The sequence below is a fragment of the Bidens hawaiensis genome, unplaced genomic scaffold (assembly GCF_021521415.1).
Source record: "Bidens hawaiensis isolate Kalapana, Puna unplaced genomic scaffold, B.hawaiensis_p1.1 tig00031524_1, whole genome shotgun sequence".
In the NCBI taxonomy this organism is placed as follows: Eukaryota; Viridiplantae; Streptophyta; class Magnoliopsida; order Asterales; family Asteraceae; genus Bidens; species Bidens hawaiensis.
The window spans coordinates 22570-47961 of NW_027495333.1; the positions used below are offsets into that span (position 1 = coordinate 22570).

At 35.1% G+C, this 25392-nt stretch overlaps 1 protein-coding gene and 3 pseudogenes across 1 annotated transcript; 3 read left to right on the top strand and 1 right to left on the bottom strand.

Moving 5' to 3' along the window:
* Positions 1-5440: 5440 nt before the first annotated feature.
* Positions 5441-7680, top strand: LOC143582295 (protein HOTHEAD pseudogene; annotated as a pseudogene).
* Positions 7681-11192: 3512 nt separating this feature from the next.
* LOC143582304 (uncharacterized) lies at positions 11193-12401 on the top strand (annotated as a pseudogene).
* Positions 12402-14076: 1675 nt separating this feature from the next.
* LOC143582305 (protein HOTHEAD-like) lies at positions 14077-17661 on the top strand (annotated as a pseudogene).
* Positions 17662-21679: 4018 nt separating this feature from the next.
* LOC143582306 (multiple organellar RNA editing factor 2, chloroplastic-like) lies at positions 21680-24498 on the bottom strand. Its single transcript, XM_077064906.1, has 4 exons — positions 24030-24498; positions 22257-22354; positions 22102-22167; positions 21680-22023 (listed from the first exon to the last, which is right to left on the bottom strand). The coding sequence occupies exons 1-4, from the start codon at positions 24434-24436 to the stop codon at positions 21881-21883; spliced, it is 714 nt and encodes a 237-aa protein (XP_076921021.1). The 5' UTR covers positions 24437-24498; the 3' UTR covers positions 21680-21880.
* Between the last annotated feature and the right edge of the window lie 894 nt (positions 24499-25392).

Here is a 25392-nt window from a genome sequence, read left to right on the forward strand (position 1 = left end):
TGTAAAAGTCTCTCCAATGAATTACTTGCTGAATATAGAGAGTGTTTGTTCTCAGGTTATCTCAGGATCCGGTAGTTCGTTACAGTGGGAGCCGGTAGGGACAGAGAACGGGTCAGGGGCAGTTTCAGCCATGACTGACGTGTTGGAGCTCCGGGGAGCTTCAACGGGCCTTCAGGTTAATTGATGAGAAGGCGGTGGCAACTAGAAGAAGTTTAATGTTCAGATTACAGAAGTACAATCAGGAGTGCAGACGAGAGTACTCAAGGCCTCCGAGTGGGAGATTGTTGGGTTCGTAGGCCTTGTTGGCCCGGTTTATTATATGAAGTCAAAAGAGGAGACGGGTGTGGGCGGTCGGGCCCAAGCCCGGCCCGGTTTAGATTTCTTGCATAATAATTTACTAACCCTAGTTCAGTCTCTATATAAACAACATTATGTACTTGTAATATTTGTCACTCAATAAAGATATACCTAGTTGCCACCCGTGGACGTAGGTCAGTTTAGACCGAACCACGTTAAATCCTCGTGTTCGTTTACTGCTTTCGTGTGTGTGTTCAGTTTCGTGTGTGCGTTTAATCCTAACAGAGTTCAAGTTTACCATGTTAGTCTCAGTCATTGAACCTCTTCATTGGACCAATGGTAATTGTTAGGGGGAAGGGGCACCTTCGGGTACCTCTGATTGGGTGGTGGTAGCCGAAGCGGGTACACCGTCACCACCATTGCGGGGTAACGACTGAAATTAACATTTTTGGGAATTGGAAGTCGATGAAATACCTCTGATCAGGTAGTGGTACCCGAAGCGGGTACACCACCGCCACCATTGCGGGTAACGGCTGAAATCAACATTTTGGGGGTATTGGAAGCTGATAAAATATGGATTTGAACGTTGTACAACGGCATGAAACCACACACTAATGGTTAGAATACTGATGACGAAGACGCGTCCTTGGCGGCAACTTTGACGAATGTTTCAGATATCACAATGGTAAATGGGGGATTTTGAACGAAAAGTTAATGGAATTTCATCAAAATTTTGGTGTGGTAAATTGTACGGAACACCAAATCAGTTTAAAGTGGAGGGATTTGAAACCCAAGATTACTATGTTCAACAAACTCTATAATTACACACTTGATGGACGAATGAAGGCTAAAACAATCGCCAAGGCTCTTCGAGAGTACGGGTGCTGCCGAAGAAATGGATTTAACCACTTGCCAGTGTGGAGGATTCTAAAAAAATCATCAGATTATTCAACCAGCACGACTTGACGATTCAGACGAAATTCCTATCTCCTACGCACAATGCGTCGCATTCTGATGCCTTTGTATCCTTTGTACGATAACCCTCATTTGTACAATAACTGACTTGAATTGTGAGAACTCGGTAGAACTTCATTTAACAATTATTTTTTAAAATGTTTTTTCATATGTATTAAAGGTAAGCTACATCCAAAAAAATAAAAAAAATATGTGGATCGACTACTAAAATAGTTGTAATGGAAGTTTATATGTGAAGAGTGTAAATTGTATAACCGTAACGAACGCTTGCATATACATTATACCTATGCCCGAAGTTGATCCACGCATCTTTTATTTTTTATTTTTTTGTAGATGTAACTTATAATACATTTGATATTTTTTTTTAGAAAATTGTTTCATTAGAGTTATTTCGAGTTCTCAAACAATTTAAGCGAGTTCTCAAAGCATCCATCGTATGTGTGTGTGTAAGAATTAGGCTAATGCGAGTATATTAGTAAAAAGTGTGTTTTTATTTATGGTAAATAATAATCATTTAGGCATTTGGATATACATGTTATATGTATAATTTGGATAACTGGATTGACATATAACAACACAAACTTTTAACAAGCTATAAAATTTATATGTATTTGAAGAACCAAATTAACATATACCTTCATATAACATTTGAAAAACTACATTGATGATGTCAAAACTTATAATTTATTAAAAGTATAATATTTCATTATTAAAAAATAGTCTATATAATGCATCCTCCTACTAATTCAAATTAAAATTTTCATATAATCATTGTTACAAACAATACACCCTCTTTCTTAAACTTCATAATTTTTGTTGTTGCTAACTGATATCAACAATCTCAATTATTTACTTGTGTGTCGTGTCATGTAGGTCTTAAACTTCTTTTTTTTTTTCTCATTTGAACGTAAAACAACACAAAACTAGAAAATAATGAAACAAATGAATCTACAAAGAAGTATGTATATTAAAAATAAGTTAAATGTGTAAATACATTGTGATGACATTGATTGTGTGAAATGGTAACAGGAATTTTTTGATAAAAATGGTTAGGGGATTAAAAAGAGAAACTGATTATTTGATTTTATTAGTCCTGCACACAAAAGACATGAATATCCTTTTCTCATAAAATTATAATTAGGTGTTAGTTACTACAAGATTGTCATTTATATTGTATGTTATTGATTATACATGTTCAATGCATGGTTCTGACTCGTACATCTCACTATAACTTAATTTTTCGCATGATCCTCCTCACGCGTGTGTGTGTTTATACATATTAACATAACCGGATTAGCAAACCTAACTTAACTGTGAATAGCATACCTGAATCAAATCAGATAGCAACCTAAACAAACGTACATTAAAAAAGCCTAAACAACTAAATTATCAAACAAAATTGGACCCTATATATAATTGCAACCTTAATTAACATAAAACAAATTCAACTATGAATAGCAAGCCTGATTCATGGTTGATGATAGCAACCAAAATTAACATAAGACAATGTAAAAATCTAAATTAGCAAGCCTAACTTAACATGTGAATAGCATACCTGAACCAAATAACATAGCAAACTAAATTAACATAAAAAAACTAAACAACTAATTAATTAGGAAAAAAAACTCTTAGCAGAAATCTTTTAGCACGCTAGTTTTAATAATATTAAAAAACTATAAACAAGATGTGGAAATGTAAGCCCTTGAAAATTTTCTAATATTGTTAAAACATAACGAATTAACGTACCCATAAAGTTTGTTATTCAAATCCACCATTTTCCTAGTTTAGCTGCATCATCCAAGTTTCAAAAACAATACTATACTTAGAGATGTTATGCTTTTTCATTCGTCCAAGTCCCGATCATTAATCCATCATCCTAGAGCTTTATCTAGTGAAAACAAAATTAATAGTACATGTGCCTATAATCATGTATTTAATTCACATGCGAGTCCCAATTTTAAAATGTGCAAAACCTATAGAATTGGTAAGTCGTCGTGAAATCAATGTAAACACTGTGTCTATAGGGCAGGCTATGGGTCAACATAGTCTACGCTGACACCTGGTAAAATTGTCTTGTCATTTTTGTTCAAACCAAATTTGTAGGAACTATATACTCACTCTTGAACCATATTGTACATGTTTAGCCACAAGAGTTATTCACTAGCACACATCAAGTCAAATTAAATCAAATCTTTTAATTAAAGACTAAAAGGTCAAGATCAATAAATTGAATCATTTGCTAAATTAAATATGTAACTATTGGCAATGTAAACAATTCAATACAACTTTTTACATATTACCCTTGTAATTCTTACTAACTCAACATCATCATATCAACGTGGTGTTTAGTAAGTCTTTGGTTTCACCTTTAACCTTGTAATCTACCATGACCCGTCACTAGTGTATATTCAACAAGAAGATCACAACCTACATTTGATTCTTGTTTACTAAAGGGGTATATTACACAACTAATTTACCTCTTGTTCGACGTTACTACTTTGACTACTTTCTACAATTTCACTTTCTCATGTAAGATTAACAAACCTAACAAATTAAGAAATTGGTGATCAGTGTTCCAAAGTCCTTAAATGTTTGTCCGTACCAACCCGTTGACTACCTATAGCCAACACGCAATCCTCTTACAAATCCTTCAGATTATAAACATACCACATCAACTTGATACATCAAAGCATATATTAAACTAACATATTCGCTAATACTCAACTTATAGGTACTAATCCTTTCCCAACTTCAAATATCTATCAATTTCATTACTTAAACTATCAATCATTGAACCATTGAGGATTATTATGAATTCTTTCAACTACATGTAAGCAATTACATTGGGGCATTTCATCGATCAAACACTTCTTAGCTTTCTAAAATACCAGAGTAATCCATTCTTTAGTACTACACTCACAACCCCATTTATAGATTCAACCTAAACTCCTAAAGGTTATGGAACCTGCTTTTATATTAAATGTTCATCATGAATTTATCACGAGGCATGAATCATGATATACATTTTATGTTTGTTTCCATTCAATTATTGTCATCCATTTATGTTTGTTTGTTCATTTACATTTGACCGTTGTTTTCATTTACATGCTCATTCAAGTTTATTCATTAGTTATTAATAATAGTAATTGGCTAATCATATATCAACCATCAAATTAACTTTACTACCAAACTTTAGGTCGTCGATTCTTGAATGAACTAGAACACATCATTAAAATTTGAACCACGAATAATTAATTACCACCACTTTTGCTAACCTCGAGTACTATCTTTTCTGAAAAAAAAAAACTTACACCTTAAAAATCAGAATATTATGCTCTTTAGCTTAGAATGATTCGTGATATATATTTAATTTAACACGTTTTTACATTTTCTAACATAGTCTTTACAATAGCGCATCTAAATTTACAAGACTGGTGTATCTAAACCTTTAGAACGATGCTTTTAAATTCTAAAGATAATTCAGTGTTATAATTGGTGTTGAAACACAAGTTTATTAGTTGCGTGACTTGCGTCTAACTCCCTTAATAGTATTTCCTAACTAGTAACAATGATACATCCAAAAATGAAATTTTCTTACAATGTTATATAACTGATTTGAAAAACAAGTTTTCAATGGTGCCTCTAACACCCTCCATGGTGCAATATGATATGACAATTCGACCGTGATAGTTTTCACATAACGTGCAAACATATATCATATTACAATTGCTTCCATTTCAAAGTTTTGTTCACCTATTTTGCCCTCAAGAAGAGGGCACATGTGAGGCTAGAATCCATTCATATTCCATATATAAGTAATAAGTTGCATTCCAATTTCAGTATGCTGTCGAGCCTTTTCTTGAGGCCATTGACTCATCCTTTGTACTCTTACTTCGCAAAGAGGAAGCTTTAACATTCAACCGGAAACAATTTTGTGCATTTGGGCAACTAAGCGAACTGAAATACTGTTTAGATGGCTTATGTGTTGCCAAGACTGATGATAAGAGTTCTCTTAGCCATCCTTTTCTTCCATGAGTCGTGTGTCGCTGAAATACGTATATACTCTTTCGATCTTCTTCAATTCGACAACTTGTTTTGAATTACATATTATAAACTTTAATATTTATTAGCCTATCAAACCTATATATGTTATTGAACTACAGCTCCAGACTATACCTTCATGTATGAAGCAACAAAAGCTCCGAAGATTTCATTCTATGATTACATTGTCATAGGTGGAGGCACCACTGGAATTCCATTAGCCGCCACATTATCTGCGAACTACAAAGTTTTACTTCTTGAACGTGGTGGCTCGCCTTATGGAAATCCCAACGTCACCCGTTTATCAAATTTTGGATCCTACTTCTCGGATACATCTCCAGATTCTCCCTCTCAGCAGTTTATTACCGAAGGTGTTGTAAATGCACGTCCACGAGTCTTGGGTGGTGGTACTTCTATTAATGCTGGTTTATATTCTCGCGGCGAACAAAAATTTAATATGGAAGCAAGATTAATGGATGAAAGTTTGGTTAACAAGTCTTACGAATGGACAGAAAAAGTAATGGTGTTCAAACCTCAAATGCAGAAGTGGCAGGTGGCATTTCGAGCCGCACTTGTGGAAGCTGGGGTCACACCAGACAATGGATTTAGTTATGATCATATCACTGGGACTAAGTTGGCTGGTACACTTTTCGATGAAAATAGGACACGACATAGCGCTGCAGATTTGCTGCAGTATGCAAATCCCAAAGGGTTGTCTGTTTTGCTACATGCAACTGTTGGAAAAATCTTATTCAAGACCATAGGTAGTAGGTATATATTCATTGTTATGCCAACATTCTATCAACTGTTCCATGTATTACTTGTGATTCTTTACAGGAAGATCAAGGCCGTTGGCTTATGGAGTCGTGTTTGAAGATTCAGACAGGAATAAGCACATGGCTTTTCTAAAGGGTAGAGAAAAGGATGAAATCATATTATGTGCTGGTGCTCTTGGAAGCCCACAACTTTTGGTGTTGAGTGGCATCGGTCCGAAAGAGCAACTTGATGCCTATAAGATTAAAGTCGTGCTTGAGCAACCTTTCGTCGGTAAAGGCATGGCGGATAATCCATTGAACTCAATCTTCGTTCCTTCTCCCATTGCAGTCGAGTTTTCTGTTTTCCAAAGTGTTGGTATTACTCGGTTTGGTAGCTTCATCGAGGGAACTGGTGGCTATAATTTGATCAATGCTAACCCTTCAGCTTATCAAGGATTTTCCCCTCAGGTAACTACAATATGTCTATCATATTAAGAATTTTGCTTGCAACCATTAACAACAACTAAATTCAAGTCTCTGATCGATAATCAAACAAGAAGTAAACAAATAACTCTTGTTTACTAATAAGAAAATATAACTCAAAAAACTGATTACAACTCTCAAATACTAACTCGGGTTGACTTTTGATGAACCCTAGCTCGGTTACATATTGTTCACCATATAATGCCTAACCATGACTTGATTTATATAGACTAACTTAATTTGCTAGCCAAGATATTACCAATAATTACAATTACAGTTACAATACAATTAGGAAACATAACGTATTTAGAAATCATAACCAACTATGACCAGCTTGTTAACATTGGTCCCTCAAGTTCACCGACTTTTGACTTGAAGTATGAAATTACTTCCAACAAAAATAACTAGTAAATTTCTTGAACTTTGTTGTTTGCAGATGGGCGGGTTTATAATTGAGAAAATTAATGGTCCTCTATCAATGGGTGAACTACGGATCGAAAACCTTTATCCAGCTGACAACCCATCGGTAACATTCAACTACTTCAAGGAACCCGAAGATCTGCAGAAATGTGTTAATGCGATTAAGACAATTTTAAGCGCGATCGAATCTAAAGCATTCTCGAACTACAAATATTGCAATATGACAGTCAAAGATATTCTTGATCTAAACATGAAATTACCATGGAACCTGCGCGAACGTAGTAATACATGTTTGTCATTGGAACAATATTGCAAAGACAATGTAAGGACTATTTATCACTACCATGGTGGTTGCCATATTGGAAAAGTAGTTGGTCCGGATTATAAGGTCTTTGGTGTAGATGCCCTAAGAGTAATCGATGGTTCAACGCTAATAAACTCTCCCGGAACTAATCCTCAAGCTAGCCTTTTGATGCTTGGAAGGTAATTAAGTTTTAAAATATGTCATATAAACAATTACCGTATGATTTTTTAAGATCTTATAATCTTGATGCAGATACATGGGTGTTACAATACTAGGCCAACGACTTGCAAGTGGAAATTACAAGAATAAGTGAATCGTGTGTTAATTTCGTGAGAAGATATTATATATTTACACCAAGTTGTTATCTATAACTTAGTACAACATATTAAAATTGACTCTTGGTTATTGTTGTATTTTGAGGATATGTAGAAATAAGGCATAATATATATCAAACATAAGTAGTTTAACGTGTTCTTGTTCCTTTTTATATTTTTCATGACCTTTTTTCTATTAATTTGTTATGTTTTTTGTTTTGTTAAATCTAAATATGCAATTTCATGCATGCTTTGTTTCTAACATAAATATAAACTTTATTGAAAACAAAATATTACCAACAAATTTTTTAGGCCTACATTCTTTAGACCATATATTGCTTACATTCTTTGAATGACACCCTTTCATACATTCTTTAAACCTACAAAGTTTTGAGACTTCTTAATTTCAAAAAATATATCATACATATAAAATTTTTAAGTTGATCCAATTCGGTTAGGAAAAAAGACCTCTCTGGTGTAATGGTTAAATCCCACGCTTCTATTGCATGTGGTCAATCAGGGGTGGAATTAATTGAATCTCATCCCCTTTTAAAATTCTTAGGGGGTGTTTGGTAGAGGGAATTGAGGGGTGAGAAATGGAATTGGAAAGAATTCTCTTGTTTGTTTATGAAAGAAAGAGGTGAGAAATGGAAATAAACCATTTCCATTTCTCAGATTTTGTTTCTCTAAAAAAAGCGGAGAATTGGATTTCTAGGGTTTCATTTCTCAGCCTCACTCTCTCACGCCTCTCCCTGCTGTTCGATCTACAGCAGCAAACTCACGCCTCTCCCTGCTGTTCGATCGACTTGCAGCCTCTAATCACCCACAAATCATCTCCAATCCAAGAACCGAGTTCGTATTCGCGATCCTTGCTTCGATTTCAACGATCCTAGGTATGAAACTTTCATTTTTTCGACTTTCTTATGCTCGACCAGACCTAAACCTCGATCCAAACTCAGCTGCTGATGTCGATTGTTATCGTGGGATGTTTGTATGTTGTTGGTAATCGATTTAGATATGTTAGATTTCAATGGTTTATGTTTAATTCGACTCTTGATGAAATCTTTGATGTCTAGGTTGGGAATTGAACATTATATGGTATGAAATTGATGAGTTTGAATCATGAATTTTATGTTAGAATGATATTTAGATGCTAGGTTGAATGTTGGAACCGATCAATTGAATGTTTACATGAGTTGCTTGAATGTTGTTGCTAATGAAATCTGTAATGCTGTTTTGTTCAAACAATATTTTGATCATAACAGATGCAAATTGATCGTTTCTTGAGTCTAACATTAAGTTCAAAGAGTCTAGTTTCAAACCCCACTGGTTTCGTAATTTTTAGAGAAGTTTTGATTACCCAAACGTGAAAAATAAAACCGAAGGTCAAATCTGTTTTTGACTGACAGATTTTAGGTCCACTTCTAAAGAGCATAACTCTCTTGTTTTTGAAGTTTTAGACTTCATTCCTCTTTCTAATGAACATTTTAAGTGTCTATAATATTTCCCAATTGGCCTTGTATGCAAATCCTGAGTAGTCAATTTTTGAGAAATTTTGACATTTACAAACTCTGAACAGTAAGTTTTAGATACCTTTGATAATTAGCATTTTAGTTGAAAACCTTATGCATACTTTAAAAATTTGAGAAAAATATATAAACACCTAGAGATGTTGAAGTTTCTGTGAAAATATTTTCATAATTTATTTCAATTGTTTTGTTGATAAATAAATCTATATTTACAAACTCAAATCTGACCAAAAAACTCAGATTTCTACATATCAACAAATCATCACTTTTTACACCATTTTTATCTAGAAATTGACTTGTAACTCACATGGAAACCTTAGGGATCTTGTATAACATTGACTTGTAACTCACATGGAAACTTGGATGTTCAATTTCATCCAAAATAACATATATATTGATGTAAACATTGGCAATTAAACAACATTCAGCAAGTCAGTGAATAAAGTAGCCTGTAATCATTTTTCTTGCTTTCATGATCACTTTGTTGCTAATATTTGGATTATATTTTGGAGTTATTTGCTTTTCTTTAATTTTCTTATATTTTTATGTGTAGATGGCAAGATCACCTTCCAGACAAAGAATAGTTGTCATAGGTGCATTTTATGTCATTTATGTTACGATTCGTTGGTGGATGTTGTGTACTTATCATTTGCGTCGGTCGATTGAGTCAATGACTTTACGTACAAAATATTTAATGAGTTACCATAATAGGCGTGAAAACATGGTGAGGATGGTTTATGAAAGTGATGTTACGAGTGTTGTTAACATAAGAATGAATATACATGCATTTACAACACTTTGTGATATGCTAGAAACTAGAGGGGGACTAAAGAATAGTAAAAACATGCTAGTCGATGAGCAAGTTGCTATGTTTTTACATACCCTTGCTCATAATGCAAAGAATAGGATACTAGTCAACAGATTTCATCGGTCCGGGGAAACTGTAAGTCGGTATTTCAAGTTAGTCTTAAATGCTATATGTCGATTACACAAAGAACTCTACAAGTCACCCGTGCCAGTGCCAAATAATGAAACTGATGAAAGATGGAAATGGTTTAAGGTTAGTAAAACACATTTTTTATTAAATATATTTTTTGCTAACATAAATTAGTAAGTAATGTTTTCTTTTAACTCAGAGTTGCTTTGGAGCATTAGATGGAACATACATTAAAGTTAAAGTCCCTGCTATTGATAGAAAACCTAATAGGACAAGAAAAGGGCAGATTTGTACTAACGTACTCGGAGTATGTACGAGAGACCTTTTATTTACGTATGTCTTAACGGGATGGGAGGGTTCTGCAGCTGATAGTAGAGTTTTGCGTGATGCAATCAGTAGACCCAATGGTCTTAAAATAACTCCGGGTATGTGATAGACAATTTTCAAAGAATATACATAGATTTAAGTATGATAATTAACATAGAGTTTATGGTTAATTGTAGGAACATACTACCTTTGTGATGCCGGTTATACAAATGGTGAAGGATTTTTAACTCCATATCGAGGTCAACGTTATCATCTTAACGATTGGTCTCGTCCTCCTACGAATGCTAAGGAGTTCTTTAATATGAGACATTCATCGGCCAGGAATGTTATAGAAAGATGTTTCGGAATGATTAAAGATAGATGGGCTATTTTGCGTGATAACTCATATCATCCCATAGAGTCCATGCCACGTATCATCATTGCTTGTTGTTTATTGCACAATTTCATACGAACAACAATGAGTGAAGACCCTCTTGATAACGAAATCCCAGTAAATCACACACAACCTGCAAATGACCATGACAATGTTATTTCTATGATCGAGCCCTCACAAGAATGGACCGATCGTAGAGACCTTCTTGCTAATGAAATGTTTAATAGTTGGACTGTGATGCGTGCGCAGCGTGCCAACAATGTTTCTTAGTTATGTTTGACAATTATGTATTTTTTATTTGTAGAACCAAGGATGTTTCTTATTAATGTTTATTTATGCACTTTATTTGTTTCTTATTAATGTTTCTTGTTATATTTGTATTTGTAGTTACATGAATTATGATTTTTAATTGTATAATTATGTATTTGTACGTAGATATGGCAGATTCAAATATAGTGAGAGGAGTTACTCGGAGCAAGCATACCTGGACAAATGATAAAGATGCAAAGCTAATTGATGCATTAATGGAGATACATGCATCCGGAAAGTATGCTGGTGCTGACAATTGATTCAAACCAGGTTATTTAAATGGTGTTCAACAATTGCTAGATGTAAGTCTTCTTAACTCTGGCCTCAAAGCAGAACCACATATAAAGTCTAGGATGAAGACATGGAAGACACACTTTAGCATTGTATATGATATGGTGCATACAAGTGGGTTTGGTTGGGATGAACAAAAATGTTGTATTATTGCCGATGATAGTGTTTGGAATGAATACGTGAAGGTATATTCTAAAAAATATATTTTTTAGATTTTAAAATTTTAGTCTAATTTATTTGTAATTGTCTTGTAGTCTCACAAAGGTGCTGTGAATTTTCGTGACAAGTCATTTCCTTTCTATGACAAATTGTGTACCATATTCGGTAAGGATAGAGCTACTGGTAGTAAAGCAGTTGACCTTGGAGAAGAAGATGTTGTTCAAGAGACGCAAAAAAGCTCACCTGTTGATATTGAAGACTTTGATTTTGTTGATGAAGCCGTTCCAAATGTTGATAGATCTGAAGGACAAACAGGAAGTGTAACAAGCAAGCGCAAAAGAGGTAGAAGCACGGATGCAGATGAGATATATCGAGAGTCTTGCAAAGATATCAAGGAAGTTTTGCTTCGATTTGGGGAGATGGTGGGTGAACAACTTAGCAAAGAAGGTATGGAGGCTCGTGAAATCTATGAAAAGGTTAGTGATGAGTTGAAAGCTTTACCAGGTATCACTACGAAAAAACGGTTCAAAGCAGCTCATTTGATTGGTAAAGATGTGGATCTAGGACGTTCTTTTCTTGCGTTGACAATAGAAGAGAAAATTGAGATGGTCGAGTTGTATACCGATGGTTCAATGGGATAGTTGTGTATGGTTGAAGTATGTTTTGTATGTGAATTGGTTTTAACTATGGTTGATGTTTTTTGCTTAAAAACTATGTTTTGTATGTGAATTGGTTTGATCAATGCATATTTTGGTTGGAATTTATGCATCTTTTTATATGTTTTTTATTTTTTAATAAATATTTGTTATGAAAAAAATACTTGTGTTAATGATAAAGTTGATATAATTCTCTGTTTATTTCCTATGTACCAAACAAGAGAAATGATTCTCAGCTATATTTTTCTACTGAAATCTCTGTACTACCAAACAGAACAGTCAATTCTCATTCTCCAGACCAATTCCCTTTCTCTGCAATTCCATTTCTCTATTCCATTTCTCTATAATTTCATTCTCTGTACCAAACACCGGGTATGGTGTTTTTGGAATTTCTTTTAGGAGTATGGTGTTTTTCAGAATGGTAGTCACATTTGGGGGAGGGCCTTTTTTTTATAAATCATAAATGGTGTAGTAGCAATTAGTATGGGTGAATAAGTATTTTTTTTTTTTGGTGTGCACGTGATAGCACGTTCAAAGAATATAATAAACTAGCTTTTTACCCGGCGCAGCAACTCGGTAAAACTCAGACGGTGGTAAAACCCAAAGCGTTGAGCCAGTAAGTTGACACGAATTCGGTCGTTTTCGGTGGCGTGCGTTATTGTACTAGAACTAACACAAAAAACTATAAAAACTGAGGTGGACCAATGTGGTAACGTTGGTCGGTAAAACTCGAACGTTGGTAAAACCCGGACCGTTGTCGATCCTATGAGTTGAGGCGGTGAGTCTACGGAAATTCGCTCGGTTTTCGTCATGTTTATTATGATATCGAAACTTAAGAATTTGGCGTTCGGTCGGTTTCCGTTACATTCGTTACGGTGATTGAACTAAAAAACAAAACTTACGGATCAGTTCGGTGCCTCCAATAAGTGGCCCAATCGGGCACTTGCGGTACCAAACTTCTCTTTTATATATATTAGTAATTATGTAAATGAAAACTCTTAAAACTCTTAAATCTATATGATATAGTATTGACAAATAAGGATGAAGTGGTAGCATGTTGTCACGTGAGTTTTTGCCAGCTCACCCTTATTTGTCAATACCGAATAGAATTAATCATTATTCGCTAATATCATATAGAATTAAGGTTTTTGATTGACACCCTTTATTACATTTTCTAATCATTATTTACACACCTAAGAAAATATCTATTGGCATACAAATTGCTACCACCTCATTTGTGATTAAAGGAAAAAAGGCAGCCCCCAAGTGATTACGAACTTTCTAAAAAAAAAAGTTCGGTTTTTTGGAACTTATACCCTGACTAATCAGGGAGGAAAGCTCAAGAGCCCATAATTCCAAGCTCAGTTGAATTAATTTTTTTAAAAGAGAAGGATTAATTACATAATTTTAACTAATGCTTTAAATACTTTTCATTTTCTTAGAATAAAAACTAATTCAATAACATGATTGTATACACTAGTTCTCAATTGTAGCTAAAATTGTTTCGAGTTTAAAAGATTAAATTCCAACATACTATTAGTTATGAGACTCTTTTTTTCAAAAGTAGGATAATATTTGAACATTATAATTATAAATAACCTGTTGAAAATGTCCAACATATGTGATGTTTTCCACAAGACGTTTTTCAATATCTTCCAATCAAGTTACTTTCAAGTGGTGTTTCAACACATTTATATTTTGTTTGGTTTCTTTTAAGAAGCACATCTAAAATTGTCATGTACTAGCTCACGTTATAAATATAGAGTGCCCAATGAGAAATGAAACTATTTTAGTTTCATATTTAACTTTCATCTTATTAAACATAAAGCGGAATAAATAAAAATCGAAAAGTACGAATCCTTTTTTTTTCTTATTTGAATAAGGCCCTAAATTTTTTATTTGCATTAGGCCATCAAAATGGTTTGGCCGCCCCTATCCAACCCGCACTCAACTTTTCTTGTCTATATTAGTTAATCCTTAGTATTTCACTTCTCATTTAAACAAGACCAACAGATGACTAAAATCTATAGTTGTTGATAGATTCACTGAAACTGAGATACTATGGAATATATGTTGCTGAGACCCTTGATATGTGTTGTCGTAACCTTTATTTTCTTAAATCATTTATGCATCGGTGAAATACGTACGTACCCTTTAATTCTTTAACAACTTGTTTCTCTTTATATTTATGTTCTAATCGTATATCAATGCAGCTACAGACTATGCCTTCATGCATGAAGCAACAAAAGCTCCCAAAATTTCATTTTATGACTATATTGTCATAGGGGGAGGCGCTGCTGGGATCCCGTTAGCCACCACTTTATCTGCAAACTACTCGGTTTTACTTCTTGAACGTGGCGGCTCACCTTATGGAAATCCCAACATCACCCGCTTATCAAGTTTTGGTTCCTACTTCTCGGATACATCTCCAAACTCTCCCTCTCAGAATTTATTTCAGAAGGTGTTGTAAATGTGCGTGCTCGAGTCTTGGGCGGTGGTACTTCTATTAATGCTGGTTTTTATTCTCGTGGCGAACAGAAGTTCAATAAGGAAGCGATGGATCGTTTACGTACTTCACTTCCAGATTTTGATCTTAGCGGGTTCTCTAATAAGGACACCGCCCCCCCTAAAGCCCAACATGTTGTGGCGAGTGCCTTATTTAGTGGAATCGTCAAGAGTTTAGAAGTGAAGTTTGATCTATCCCCTCGCCAAAAGGCGGTGTTTGAATGCCTTCGGGCTCCTCGGGCTCAGGATTTTCTAACGGCCATCCCCATTGAAGGATTAGGCCAACGTATGTCGGGTTTAGAGTATCGGGCTATCCTTAAGTACCGGTTAATGATCCCTATGTTCCCGACGGATGAACCTTGCCCAATTTGTCGTAAGGTCTGTTTGGATTCTTTTGGTGACCATGCGGTGCATTGCAAAGAATTGCCTGGCTTTAAATACAGACATGATCTGGTTAGGGATGTTCTGTGTGATGTTCTTAAACGGGCAGGGATTTCTGCTAAAAAGGAGGCCCCTGTTAACTTTCTCACGGATCCTATTGAAGGGAGGTCTACTTTACGACCAGCTGATATTCTTGTGTTCGGGTGGGCAGGGGGGAAACACGCCTGTGTGGATCTTACAGGAGTGTCTCCTCTTGTTGGGCTCAGGGACCGTGGGTTTGTTGTGGGTCAGGCTGCGTTGAAGGCTGAATCGGGCAAAGTTGTTAAACACGAGAAAGCTTGTTTAGATAATCAACATGTCTTTCTACCATTTGCCTTTGATACATTTGGTTTTCTGGCTCCAGAGGCTGTGAAATTTTTGAGTAGGGTTCAGCGCGTCGTACACGGAACCTCTTCAGCTTCTAGGTCCCAAAGCTTCGTTTTTAGCAGGATTGGCTTTGCTGTTCAAAAGGGGGTTGCGGCGCAGCTTGTTGCCCGTTTGCCTGCCACTTTATTGTAATCGTTTTATAGTAAATTATATAAAAGTCTTAAAAACAAGGCAATATTTATGAATAAAAAAAAAAAAAAAAAAAAAATAAGGAAGCTAGATTAATGAATGATAGTTTGATTCGCGAGTGTTACGAGTGGATAGAAAAAGTAATGGTCTAAAAGCCCACCCTGCATAAATGGGAGTTGGCAATAAAAGCTGCACTAGTGGAAGCTGGAGTCAAACCTGATAATGGATTTAGTCTTGATCATGTCATTGGAACTAAAGTCGGTGGTTCGATTTTTGATGAAAATGGGACGAGGCATACGGCTGCAAATTTGCTACAGTATGCGAATCCCAAACGCCTGTCGGTTCTTCTACACGCAACTGTTGAAAAAATCTTGTTTAAGATTAAAGGTAGGCATGTATATATCCATTGTTATGCAAACATTCTATTGTTCCATGTCATAAACTGTGATTCTTTACAGGAAGATCAAGACCGTTGGCTTATGGCGTCATGTTTCAAGACTCGTTCGGGAATAAGCACAAGGCGTATCTAAAAGGTTCAAAAAAGGATGAAATCATATTATCTGCTGGTGCTCTCGGAAGCCCACAACTTTTGGTGTTGAGTGGCATCGGCCCAAAAGAACAACTCCGTGCACAAAAGATTAAAGTCGTGCTTGAGCAACCTTTCGTTGGTAAAGGCATGGCGGATAATCCATTGAACTCGATCTTTATTCCTTCTCCCATTGCGGTCAAGTCAACCATAGTCCAACTTGTTGGTATTACTCGGTTTGGTAGTTACATCGAAGATGCTGGAGGTAGTAATTTTATCTCCGCAAACGCTTCAGCATATCAGGGATTTTCCCCTCAGGTAATTAGAATCTTGAACATTAAAAGAAATTGTGTCATTTTCAAAAGGTTTAATGGCAAATTAGGTGATGTTTTTCCAATTCAGCTTATCTTTTGATAGTGGCTTTTGTGTACTTTACAAAAAGCTCATCATATGTTGTCATTATCTTAACCTATCTTAGATAATGACTAACTTATAATTATAATCAAGAAAAACCAACTCTTTCAAAAATAAAATTTGGAGATGTTGGATTGATCGACCTATACGTTGTTTGCAGATGGGTGGGTTTATACTTCAGAAAATTAACGGACCTCTATCAAAGGGTGAACTAAGGATTAAAAACCGTAATCCAACAGACAACCCATTAGTAACATTCAACTACTTCAAGGAACCTGAAGATTTACATAAATGTGTTAACGGGATTCGAACTGTTCTAAAAGCAGTAGAATCAAAAGCATTCTCGAACTACACGTATGCCAATATGACAAGCAAAGATATTCTTGATCTAAACATGAAATTACCAATGAATTTGCACGTACATGGTAATACTAGTTCATCACTGGAACAATATTGTAAGGACACTGTAAGGACTATGTGGCACTATCATGGTGGCTGTCATATTGGAAAAGTAGTTGATCATGAGTATAAAGTTTTTGGTGTGGATGCACTAAGGGTAATCGATGGATCAACGTTAGTTAACTCGACAGGAACTAATCCTCAAGCTAGTGTTTTAATGCTTGGAAGGTTATTACTAAAATTAGCATTTTATTCTATGATTTTTTAAGATTAATTGCCAACTAGTAAATGATGATAAGTTGGTTTTAAACTGATCAATGCAGGTACATGGGAGTTACGATACTAGGCCAACGACTTGCAAGTTGAAAACATGCAACAAGAATTAGTGATTGTCACATTTTAATTTTATAAGATAGTAGCTATTCATTTACCAAGTCCAAGTCTGTTCCTTGTTATCCTGTAAGGAAATATTAAGTTTGGCACTTGTTATTGATGTATTTTGACATGGTGTTCATCGGTTTATACGGGCTATTTGGTTTATCAGAATTGGGTTATTTGAATTTAAAGGTTTAAAACAGAATTCAAATAAGGTTCCAAAACTGATTCGAATAAAAATTGAATCGATCACCAAAAACAATACAAAACGCTTATATAAAATTCTAGAAGCTTCAAGAAAAAAAAAAGAAAACATCATCTATTATTCGAATTCAGGTTATTCATGTCTAATTCAACGTTTAAGAGTATTCTTATCCTCATCTAGGGATATATTACCTTTACCGTTAGTTATCGTAATTGCTTGTGTAGGGCTCTATTGACTCGATTTCAATCTTTATACCAAACTCCATTTGTTGTTGATCAATTTAGCATATATCAGTTTTGCATTGTGGCATGTATTGCCCATTAAATGGCATAATTGATAGCTTGATGACATAATCTTGTAATATATATATATTTTATGCTTGAGTGAGTAGGGACTTGTATGTTGTGGCATATATGATTATCTTCTATTAAGCAATTCATACTCAACAATCTAAAACACTTCACTAATGATCTTCTTCGACATGTTAACCCCCCTCCCCTTTTCTCGGGGAACCACTATCTTCCCCATGCGCTACGGTTAATTCTCTCAATTGCCTTTTCATATGAATGAGATATTCGATCAGCATGCTAATATCAACAAGTCCATTCTTCATGGAGGTCAATCCACCTAAGACTGTGTGTGTGTCATGTCCTCCTAGCTTTGTTGATTTGCTTCATCATCATGTTTGTGTGTTGAGGAGGGCCATTTATAGCCTTAAGCAGGCCCCAGAGCTTGGTTCTTCATAATGTTGCTCTTGAGTTTGTTCAATGTGACTCCAAGACCTATTAATTTGTGTATTCTAGAGATTAATATGTGTTATGTTCTTGTTTTTGTGGTTGATAACGATCTTTGCAACCGATATGATTGGGTTCTTGCGTGCGCAATTTACCCACGAGGATTTGGTTATTTTTGAGTTCTTTTTTGAGGGTACATACTAATTCACTTATTATTCACTCGTCTCATCATTGGTGCTTAGATGTCTTCTCCAACGCACTAGGCTCAGTCACTTATTATTCACTTAATTGTCTCATCATGAGTCATGTATCACTTAATCGTCAACTTTCCAATATTGGGTTATACTTGTGAATGACCCCTTGCTTTGCCAGAGGAGTGTTGCTGATCTTTAATTAAAATATATCTTCTCTTGACTAATTCAAGATATCAATAAGATATCTAATATCTTTCATCAATTTTATTCTCTTGTTTGTTTTGTCCATTTATTATTATTATTCTATTTGTAATGTTCGTGCATATACAAAGAGATCCATATGATTGTTTCAATATTCAAAGTATATTATCCTGATAATCTCCTTTGAATTCTATCAACTATTGTCTTTCTTTTCATGTCAGTATCAAAAGATACGTGTATATCTCTTATGATATGACTTTCCCAACGGTTTGAGTTGTTTTCTAATAACTTGCTACGTTTAACACGAAAAAGAATTATGCCATCTAAATCAAGGCTAGTGATGTCAAAACAGTACTTGATTCGACTTAACTGTTTTCAATAAGCTTTGGTGCTAAGGTTAACATCTCGTTGGGGTAGGGTTGGTAATTCTCATGTTAACTCTAAATTATTTAGGTTCTCAAATCATAAGGTTGAAGGGTTGTGTAAATATGTGATTGATCATATCTTCAAGTCACCTTTGTGTACATGTTTAACTATAAAGTGAAAAACGCTTAGCTACGGTACTGTCACGTAGGCATGAGAGTACTCACTAACTTTTCACTCAAAACCCCGTAATAGTTTTAACACAATTATTATTTTATATGTTTGTGTGAATGTTCACTTTCTTCTTATGTGAAATGGTTAGAAGGTGATGATGTGGAATGGATCGATCGGCCCCCACCCCACATCATAATTACACTTAGTCTTTTACGTCAAAAGACAATGCAATTATGGGTGGTCACACTCTAGTTGTCTATATTTGAACTCTTTGTTCCTTCCATTTGAAGAAAGAAAGAATCTCAAATAATCGACCTTTCTTTTTAGTTGTTGTATCTCTTTTTGATTGATCTTTAAATTGATCAGAAGATTCTTTAAAATGGCTAAAATCCCTTACTTGAAGTAACTAGATTAATTATCATCGAACAAAAAAAATTTTGATCTTATTTCCACAGGTGTCCTAGTACCATAACCTCTTAAAAGGTCACATGTGGCATACCTGACATGTATGTTGGTAAGTGGGGTATTGACGATGTCTCATGATAGGACACCAATTCGAGATGGCTAATCTCCCAAGTGATAGACCCTTTGAGCGGGTTAGACTCCAAAGAAATAAGATAAGGAACTAGACATTTTTCTTCTTAATATTCTTCTTAATATTAAACATAACAATAAGGCCTTATATAGGCTTACAAACTTGAAGAGATAAATATGCAAGTGCAATAAGTGATGAGATCATGGACTAAGAAACTACCCACTAACTTAAATATTAAAGTAAACATAAAAATGAGGAACAAATGCATGGAAATGTGAACGTGGAAAGCAAATTATGAATTGCATGAAATGTGGAGTATGTTTGTGTGAATCATGCACGTATCATCTCATAAGATAACCGGTAAGAGGTTCTCACGGTTTGGAAAGAAAGATTCAGTAAAGGTTTCGTTTATGTTTTAAAGGGGGTCATGAAACATCATCATCTTGATTAGTCAGTTATTAATCATGGAAGTTTATGAGTGGCTTCTCAATGAGTAATGCAGGGACGGCCCCTCTAAATTCTAATGACAAATCATTAACTAAAATGGCAATGCTAATTAAACTTATTGGGCTTGAAGACCTTTGGAATGACTTTGTCCAGTAGCTCTGGGACTTTGTTATATTAAAAGCCCAAATTGACCAAATGAGTCTCAAGTAGGGCCGTCAAAACCGCTCGTCGCTCGAACTCGCTCGCTCGGAAATTGCTCGGAAAATGCTCGCTAGTTTTTTCGCTCGATTGTAAACGAGCCGCTCTGCTCGGTTCGGTTTGCAAACGAGCCAAGCAACGAGCAAACGTCTGCTCGGTTCGGTTCGGTTCGGCTCGAATATTTTTAATTTATTTTATATAAATTATATATGAACATATATATAAATATATAGACAAAACACATAAATATAAGCTCAGTTTTTTTAACCCCTTTAAACTTTTTATATTTTATCAATTTTATAGTTTTATTTGTTCGTTTCAAATTTTTATTATAACAGAAGTTTGTTTACATGATCATTTTATCTCACTTCAAACTTATTTTTAATAAAAATGTACATTATATTACGCATTCGTCTAAAAATTAATAATTTTTATAAATATATAATTTACAACCTTCAAACTTGTTTCTTATCGAAAATTTTAAAGTGAAAAAGAAGTAAATAATGCTGGAAATCGCTCGATGTTCGATCGAAAAATGCTTGATTCGATTTTGGCTCGTTTCGGTTTCGCTCGGTTCGAATTTCAGCCGCTCGGTTCGGTTCGGTTGTAAACGAGCCAAGCAACGAGCAAGCCTTCGCTCGGTTCGGCTCGTGACCAGCCCTAGTCTGGGACGTTGTTATATTCAAAGCCCAAATTGACCAAATGAGTCTCAAGGAGTCCAGGTCATTATGTTAGTTCAATTTGTATATTGCCAATTTATTTGAACCAATCAGTCTCAACACTTACATTCTCCAAGCACATTGGAGAAGATGACTCTTACGAAGGGGTGTTTTGGATTGCTTATTTTAGGCAATTTATAACTTAACTCATAGAAAAGTTAAAAAGGTGTTTAGTATTTTGGCTTATGGTAAGAGGATAAGTTATACGTTATGACTTATTAACTTTTGAGAAAAGTTACAAGAAAGTAAAATAAGGAATCTCAAACACCCCTGAAGTCTCCTTCAATGCTTGTACATCGCCATAGCCACATCTTATTTTGGTCATTAAAGGCGCCATCGATCATCTTATTTTGGTCATTAAAGGTGCCAAAATCGATGGCGCTATTCCGCTTACGCCTTAAAAGGAACCAAGAAGATGGAGTCCACTATAAACCAACCAATCACACATTTTTTTAATTTCTTTATAGTTAAAACTTTTTAACTACAACAAGCTTGTTAAGTACTAGGTTAGTTGAAGCCTATTGCCTACGTGAGAGGGCGTTTATGTACTTTTTAGTTAAACTAGAATGCATGGTCTAAGAATCTTCAGGAAGATATATAAATACTTGAACTAGAAATTATTAACCAACATGAGTGCAAAAGCAAGCAGCTAACATATAAGAGACCCAAGACACCACCATCGCTTTAAAGATAACATATCTGTCCAACCCACTAATTATATTTCAGATGCCCAGAAATAAGCTAATATAACATATTAAGGTTGTGTGGAATGCCAGGAATCACAATTAACGGCTGTTTTCACGACGCCTGACATACCGAGTCCGATCATTGTATCTGGGTCTGTCTTGCACTCTTTGTGGAACCGGTTCCACCCTCCTTTGCCTCTCGGGTGACCTCTGAACTATCTCTCCATTCACATACAATTCAGCTGAAATTTCAAACCAGAAATATAATAGAGAAAACTTAAATAGAACACGGGAGCAAACAAATCATACAGTAATCATACCTCCATAATCTTTGTTTTCAGCATCCACATATGAATCCGGGAGCACAAAGAGCACACCGGGCAGCCCTGTAAATAATACAAGTTGTGACTAGTGACTACTGATTCAACAAAAATAAATATTCAAAGCTGTGATAAGACATAGAATCAAGACATACCTTCTAGCTTATTTGATGTCTCTTCATCAATTTCACACCCAAATCCAAAGTACCTCTCACAAGAAACATTATAAATCTTCTTCTTTGCTTCTTCCTCACTAGCACAATTGATCAAATTGATGAGCAAAATGTTAACTTTAGACAACATACATTGTAATTATATATTTACAACCTAACAGCCATGATTTCAAGACATTTCTTACTGTTAAAATCAAAATCTGTATGTCAAATTAGGGCTATGAAAATAGATGTGCAAATGAGCAGAGCCACTCACGAGTTACTTGAGATCGGATCGATAAAAAGCTAGAAACAAGCCAATCCTTTTCGAGCTTGAGCCAAGCCCGAGCCTCAAATAAAGCTCGTCTAGTTATCTAGCTTGAGCCTTGAGTATTCTTAAGTTTTACCTGTTTTGAACTTTTATGTATTATTATCACACTGCACCACCGAGCTTTGGCTCATTTAAGGTACTACACGAGCTCAAGCCGAGCTTAGGCACATTTAACGTTTTTTTCTCAAAATATATAAAACTAATTAAAAATGTATACAAACTAATTATTAAATAATAAACGAGCTGAGCCCGAGTATGAAAAAACAACTCATGAGCTGTACTCGAGCTTTTAAAAAAGAGCTCAAAACAAGCCGAGTTCGAGCTCTCATAAGTCAAAACAAGCTGAGCTCATGCTCAGCCTGACTCATTAACACCCGTATATGAAAACAGATAACCTTCATTGTAAATGAACACAGCATTTAGCAACCAGTTCACGAACCGTTCGGCGGGAAGTTCCTTTACGTTCGTTCGTTTAATAAACGAACTAACACAAACAAAAAATTTGTCCGTTTATTTATTTAAACAAACATGAACAGAGGTTGCGCTCGTTCATTTGTGTTCGTGGAATTCAGTAACATGTTCATTTATGTTTGTTTGCATTCGTTTGTTTATGTTGTTAAAGGTTTCCAAATTCAAAAAAGTTGGTCTCCAATGGTCCCCGTTAAAATTGACTTAACGGCGTTATAGTTTTTTCTATTTCAAACCAATGTTTTAGGGCTTTTGATCGTTAGGAGGATACGGGTCGATTGGTGTAAAACTTACTTCAAAACAGTGCTTCAAAATGACGAAACGATACTTTAATTCGGATGTTTGAACTTACAATTAACCAAATTTAAGTCGTTTGGATAATTGTTTGGAGCTAAGTTTTATATCATTCGACTCGTATCTTCCTTCCGATTAATAGTCCTAAAAAGTTAGTTTGAAATTCGGGAAAAAGTATAACGTCGTTAAGTCTTTTTTAACGGGGGGACCATTGGGGGCCGACTTTTTTGAATTTGGGACCGCCAGTGGCGATAAAATGAATAGGGATTATTATTGGCCAATATCATTCAATAGGGATTATTAAAATCCAATTTTCCTGATATTTAACTTGTAATAACCAACCTAACATTCAAATTTTATAATTTTATTATTTGAGTTCCGTTAATTTGCTTTAACTAACAAAAAATCTAACTTATGTTTTGTTGACAACTTGACATTATCAAAAACAAACACGCTGATTTGGGGATGATATATTTGATTATATTTTATTAAAATGATTATGTCAAATGTTTTGAATCAAGAATGTTGCTTTTTAAAATTTTCATTTTCTACATGTTCGGTTAGTGTTAATGAACCATTGGTAAACAAGTTTAATGCTTTACGAACAAACATAAACAAGGCTTCATCGGTTCAGTTCATTAATCTCGAATTACAAATCGAAAAGGTTAGGGTTTGCGCGGTACCTTCCGAGGACCTTAGCTAGGGTTTCAACATAACAATCAATCATTTGCTGCTTAGTAGCTCCTTCACCACCAGGTTTATCCATCACAATCAGCCAATGCTCGTAATCACATCCCGGGAACAACGGCGCCATCTCCGTGGGCGGCCGGTCACTGAAGTTCGAACCGGAGTTGAGAGGCGAGTAGGCGCCTCCGGACCGGTTCACGCGGCATCGGATGAGGTTGAGCCGGACCGGTGCGGTGGCACGGAGAGAGTGGGAAATGGATATTGTGGATCGGGCGGGTCGGGTGAATACGGGTAGAGATGGCGGTTTGGTTATAGAGGAGAATAGGCGCGTGGAAATGAGAGATGATGATGATCGAACGGTTAGGAGTGATCGGGTGACGGCCGTTGCGGTTGTCGCCGCCATGGTTGGGATACGATGGGAACCTGGTGGAAGGGTTTATGGATAGTGAGAAGCGTAGAAAAACCCAATTTATTATGCTGCTTTACCCCAATTTAAACCCGGTAATATCACAAATGTGACTTAAGACGGCGTAAAAAGCTCGTGGTTCATCGCTTGTTTAACTTTGATCTCGAGTTTGAGCTAAATCAAGTTACCTCGTTGAATTTCGTGCTAAAACCCATGTTGCTTCGACTTGGCTCGAGTTGTTTACTATCTTGCATGAGTGGGATTCAAAACCATAATGTAAAACGGAAGAAATCCGTTAAGTGAATTTAAGATGAAATACCTGACCTACCCTCACCAAAATGAATACGGTAGGATGGTATATATAAAACTCATCGTGATTGTTTTCTTTAACTAATTCTTTTATTCTTCATCTTTTGTCTCTTGTGAGACTTGAATCTTAGTTTTTATTGGGTAACATTAACATCTTTACCAGCACTTCATAAACGGTGGAGCTTAAAGAAAACTTCATCGTGTTTTTTTATCATATTTGTTTTTATAGTAAATAAATATTCATATATAACTTCTTACAATTTTTTATTTACTAATTTTACGAGAAATAAAAGTAAAAGTCTAAAATTTTGAAAACTGCAAATTCTGTACTCTGATATTCAGAGTAAATAACCACTTTCTTAAAATTTAATTAAAATCTAGTAAATGTGTAATTTACTCTTTCTTTTGTGTCATCACGTTACATTGGGTGTAATATGAGTAAAATAGTTGTAAATTATTTCATTTAAACATTTTTGTTTAAAATTTGAGTATCTAAATTAGGATGATTTAAATTTGAAAAGTAAATCATATTAAACCGTTTTTCATTTTACTACAAAGCTGTTTATATGTAAATCACAACTTTTCAGACCAAACACAAAAATCTTAGTTTTCATATTACATTTTTGTTGTCGGTGATCACATTG

Bases quoted from the DNA above. Each gene is read 5' to 3' on its own strand.
- LOC143582306 (XM_077064906.1), bottom strand. From the start codon at position 24,436: ATGGCGGCGACAACCGCAACGGCCGTCACCCGATCACTCCTAACCGTT. The intron at 22,355-24,029 runs GTACCGCGCAAA...CAATTGTGCTAG, and splicing joins CTAGCTAAGGTCCTCGGAAG to TGAGGAAGAAGCAAAGAAGA. The intron at 22,168-22,256 runs GTATGTCTTGAT...TATTATTTACAG, and splicing joins GACATCAAATAAGCTAGAAG to GGCTGCCCGGTGTGCTCTTT.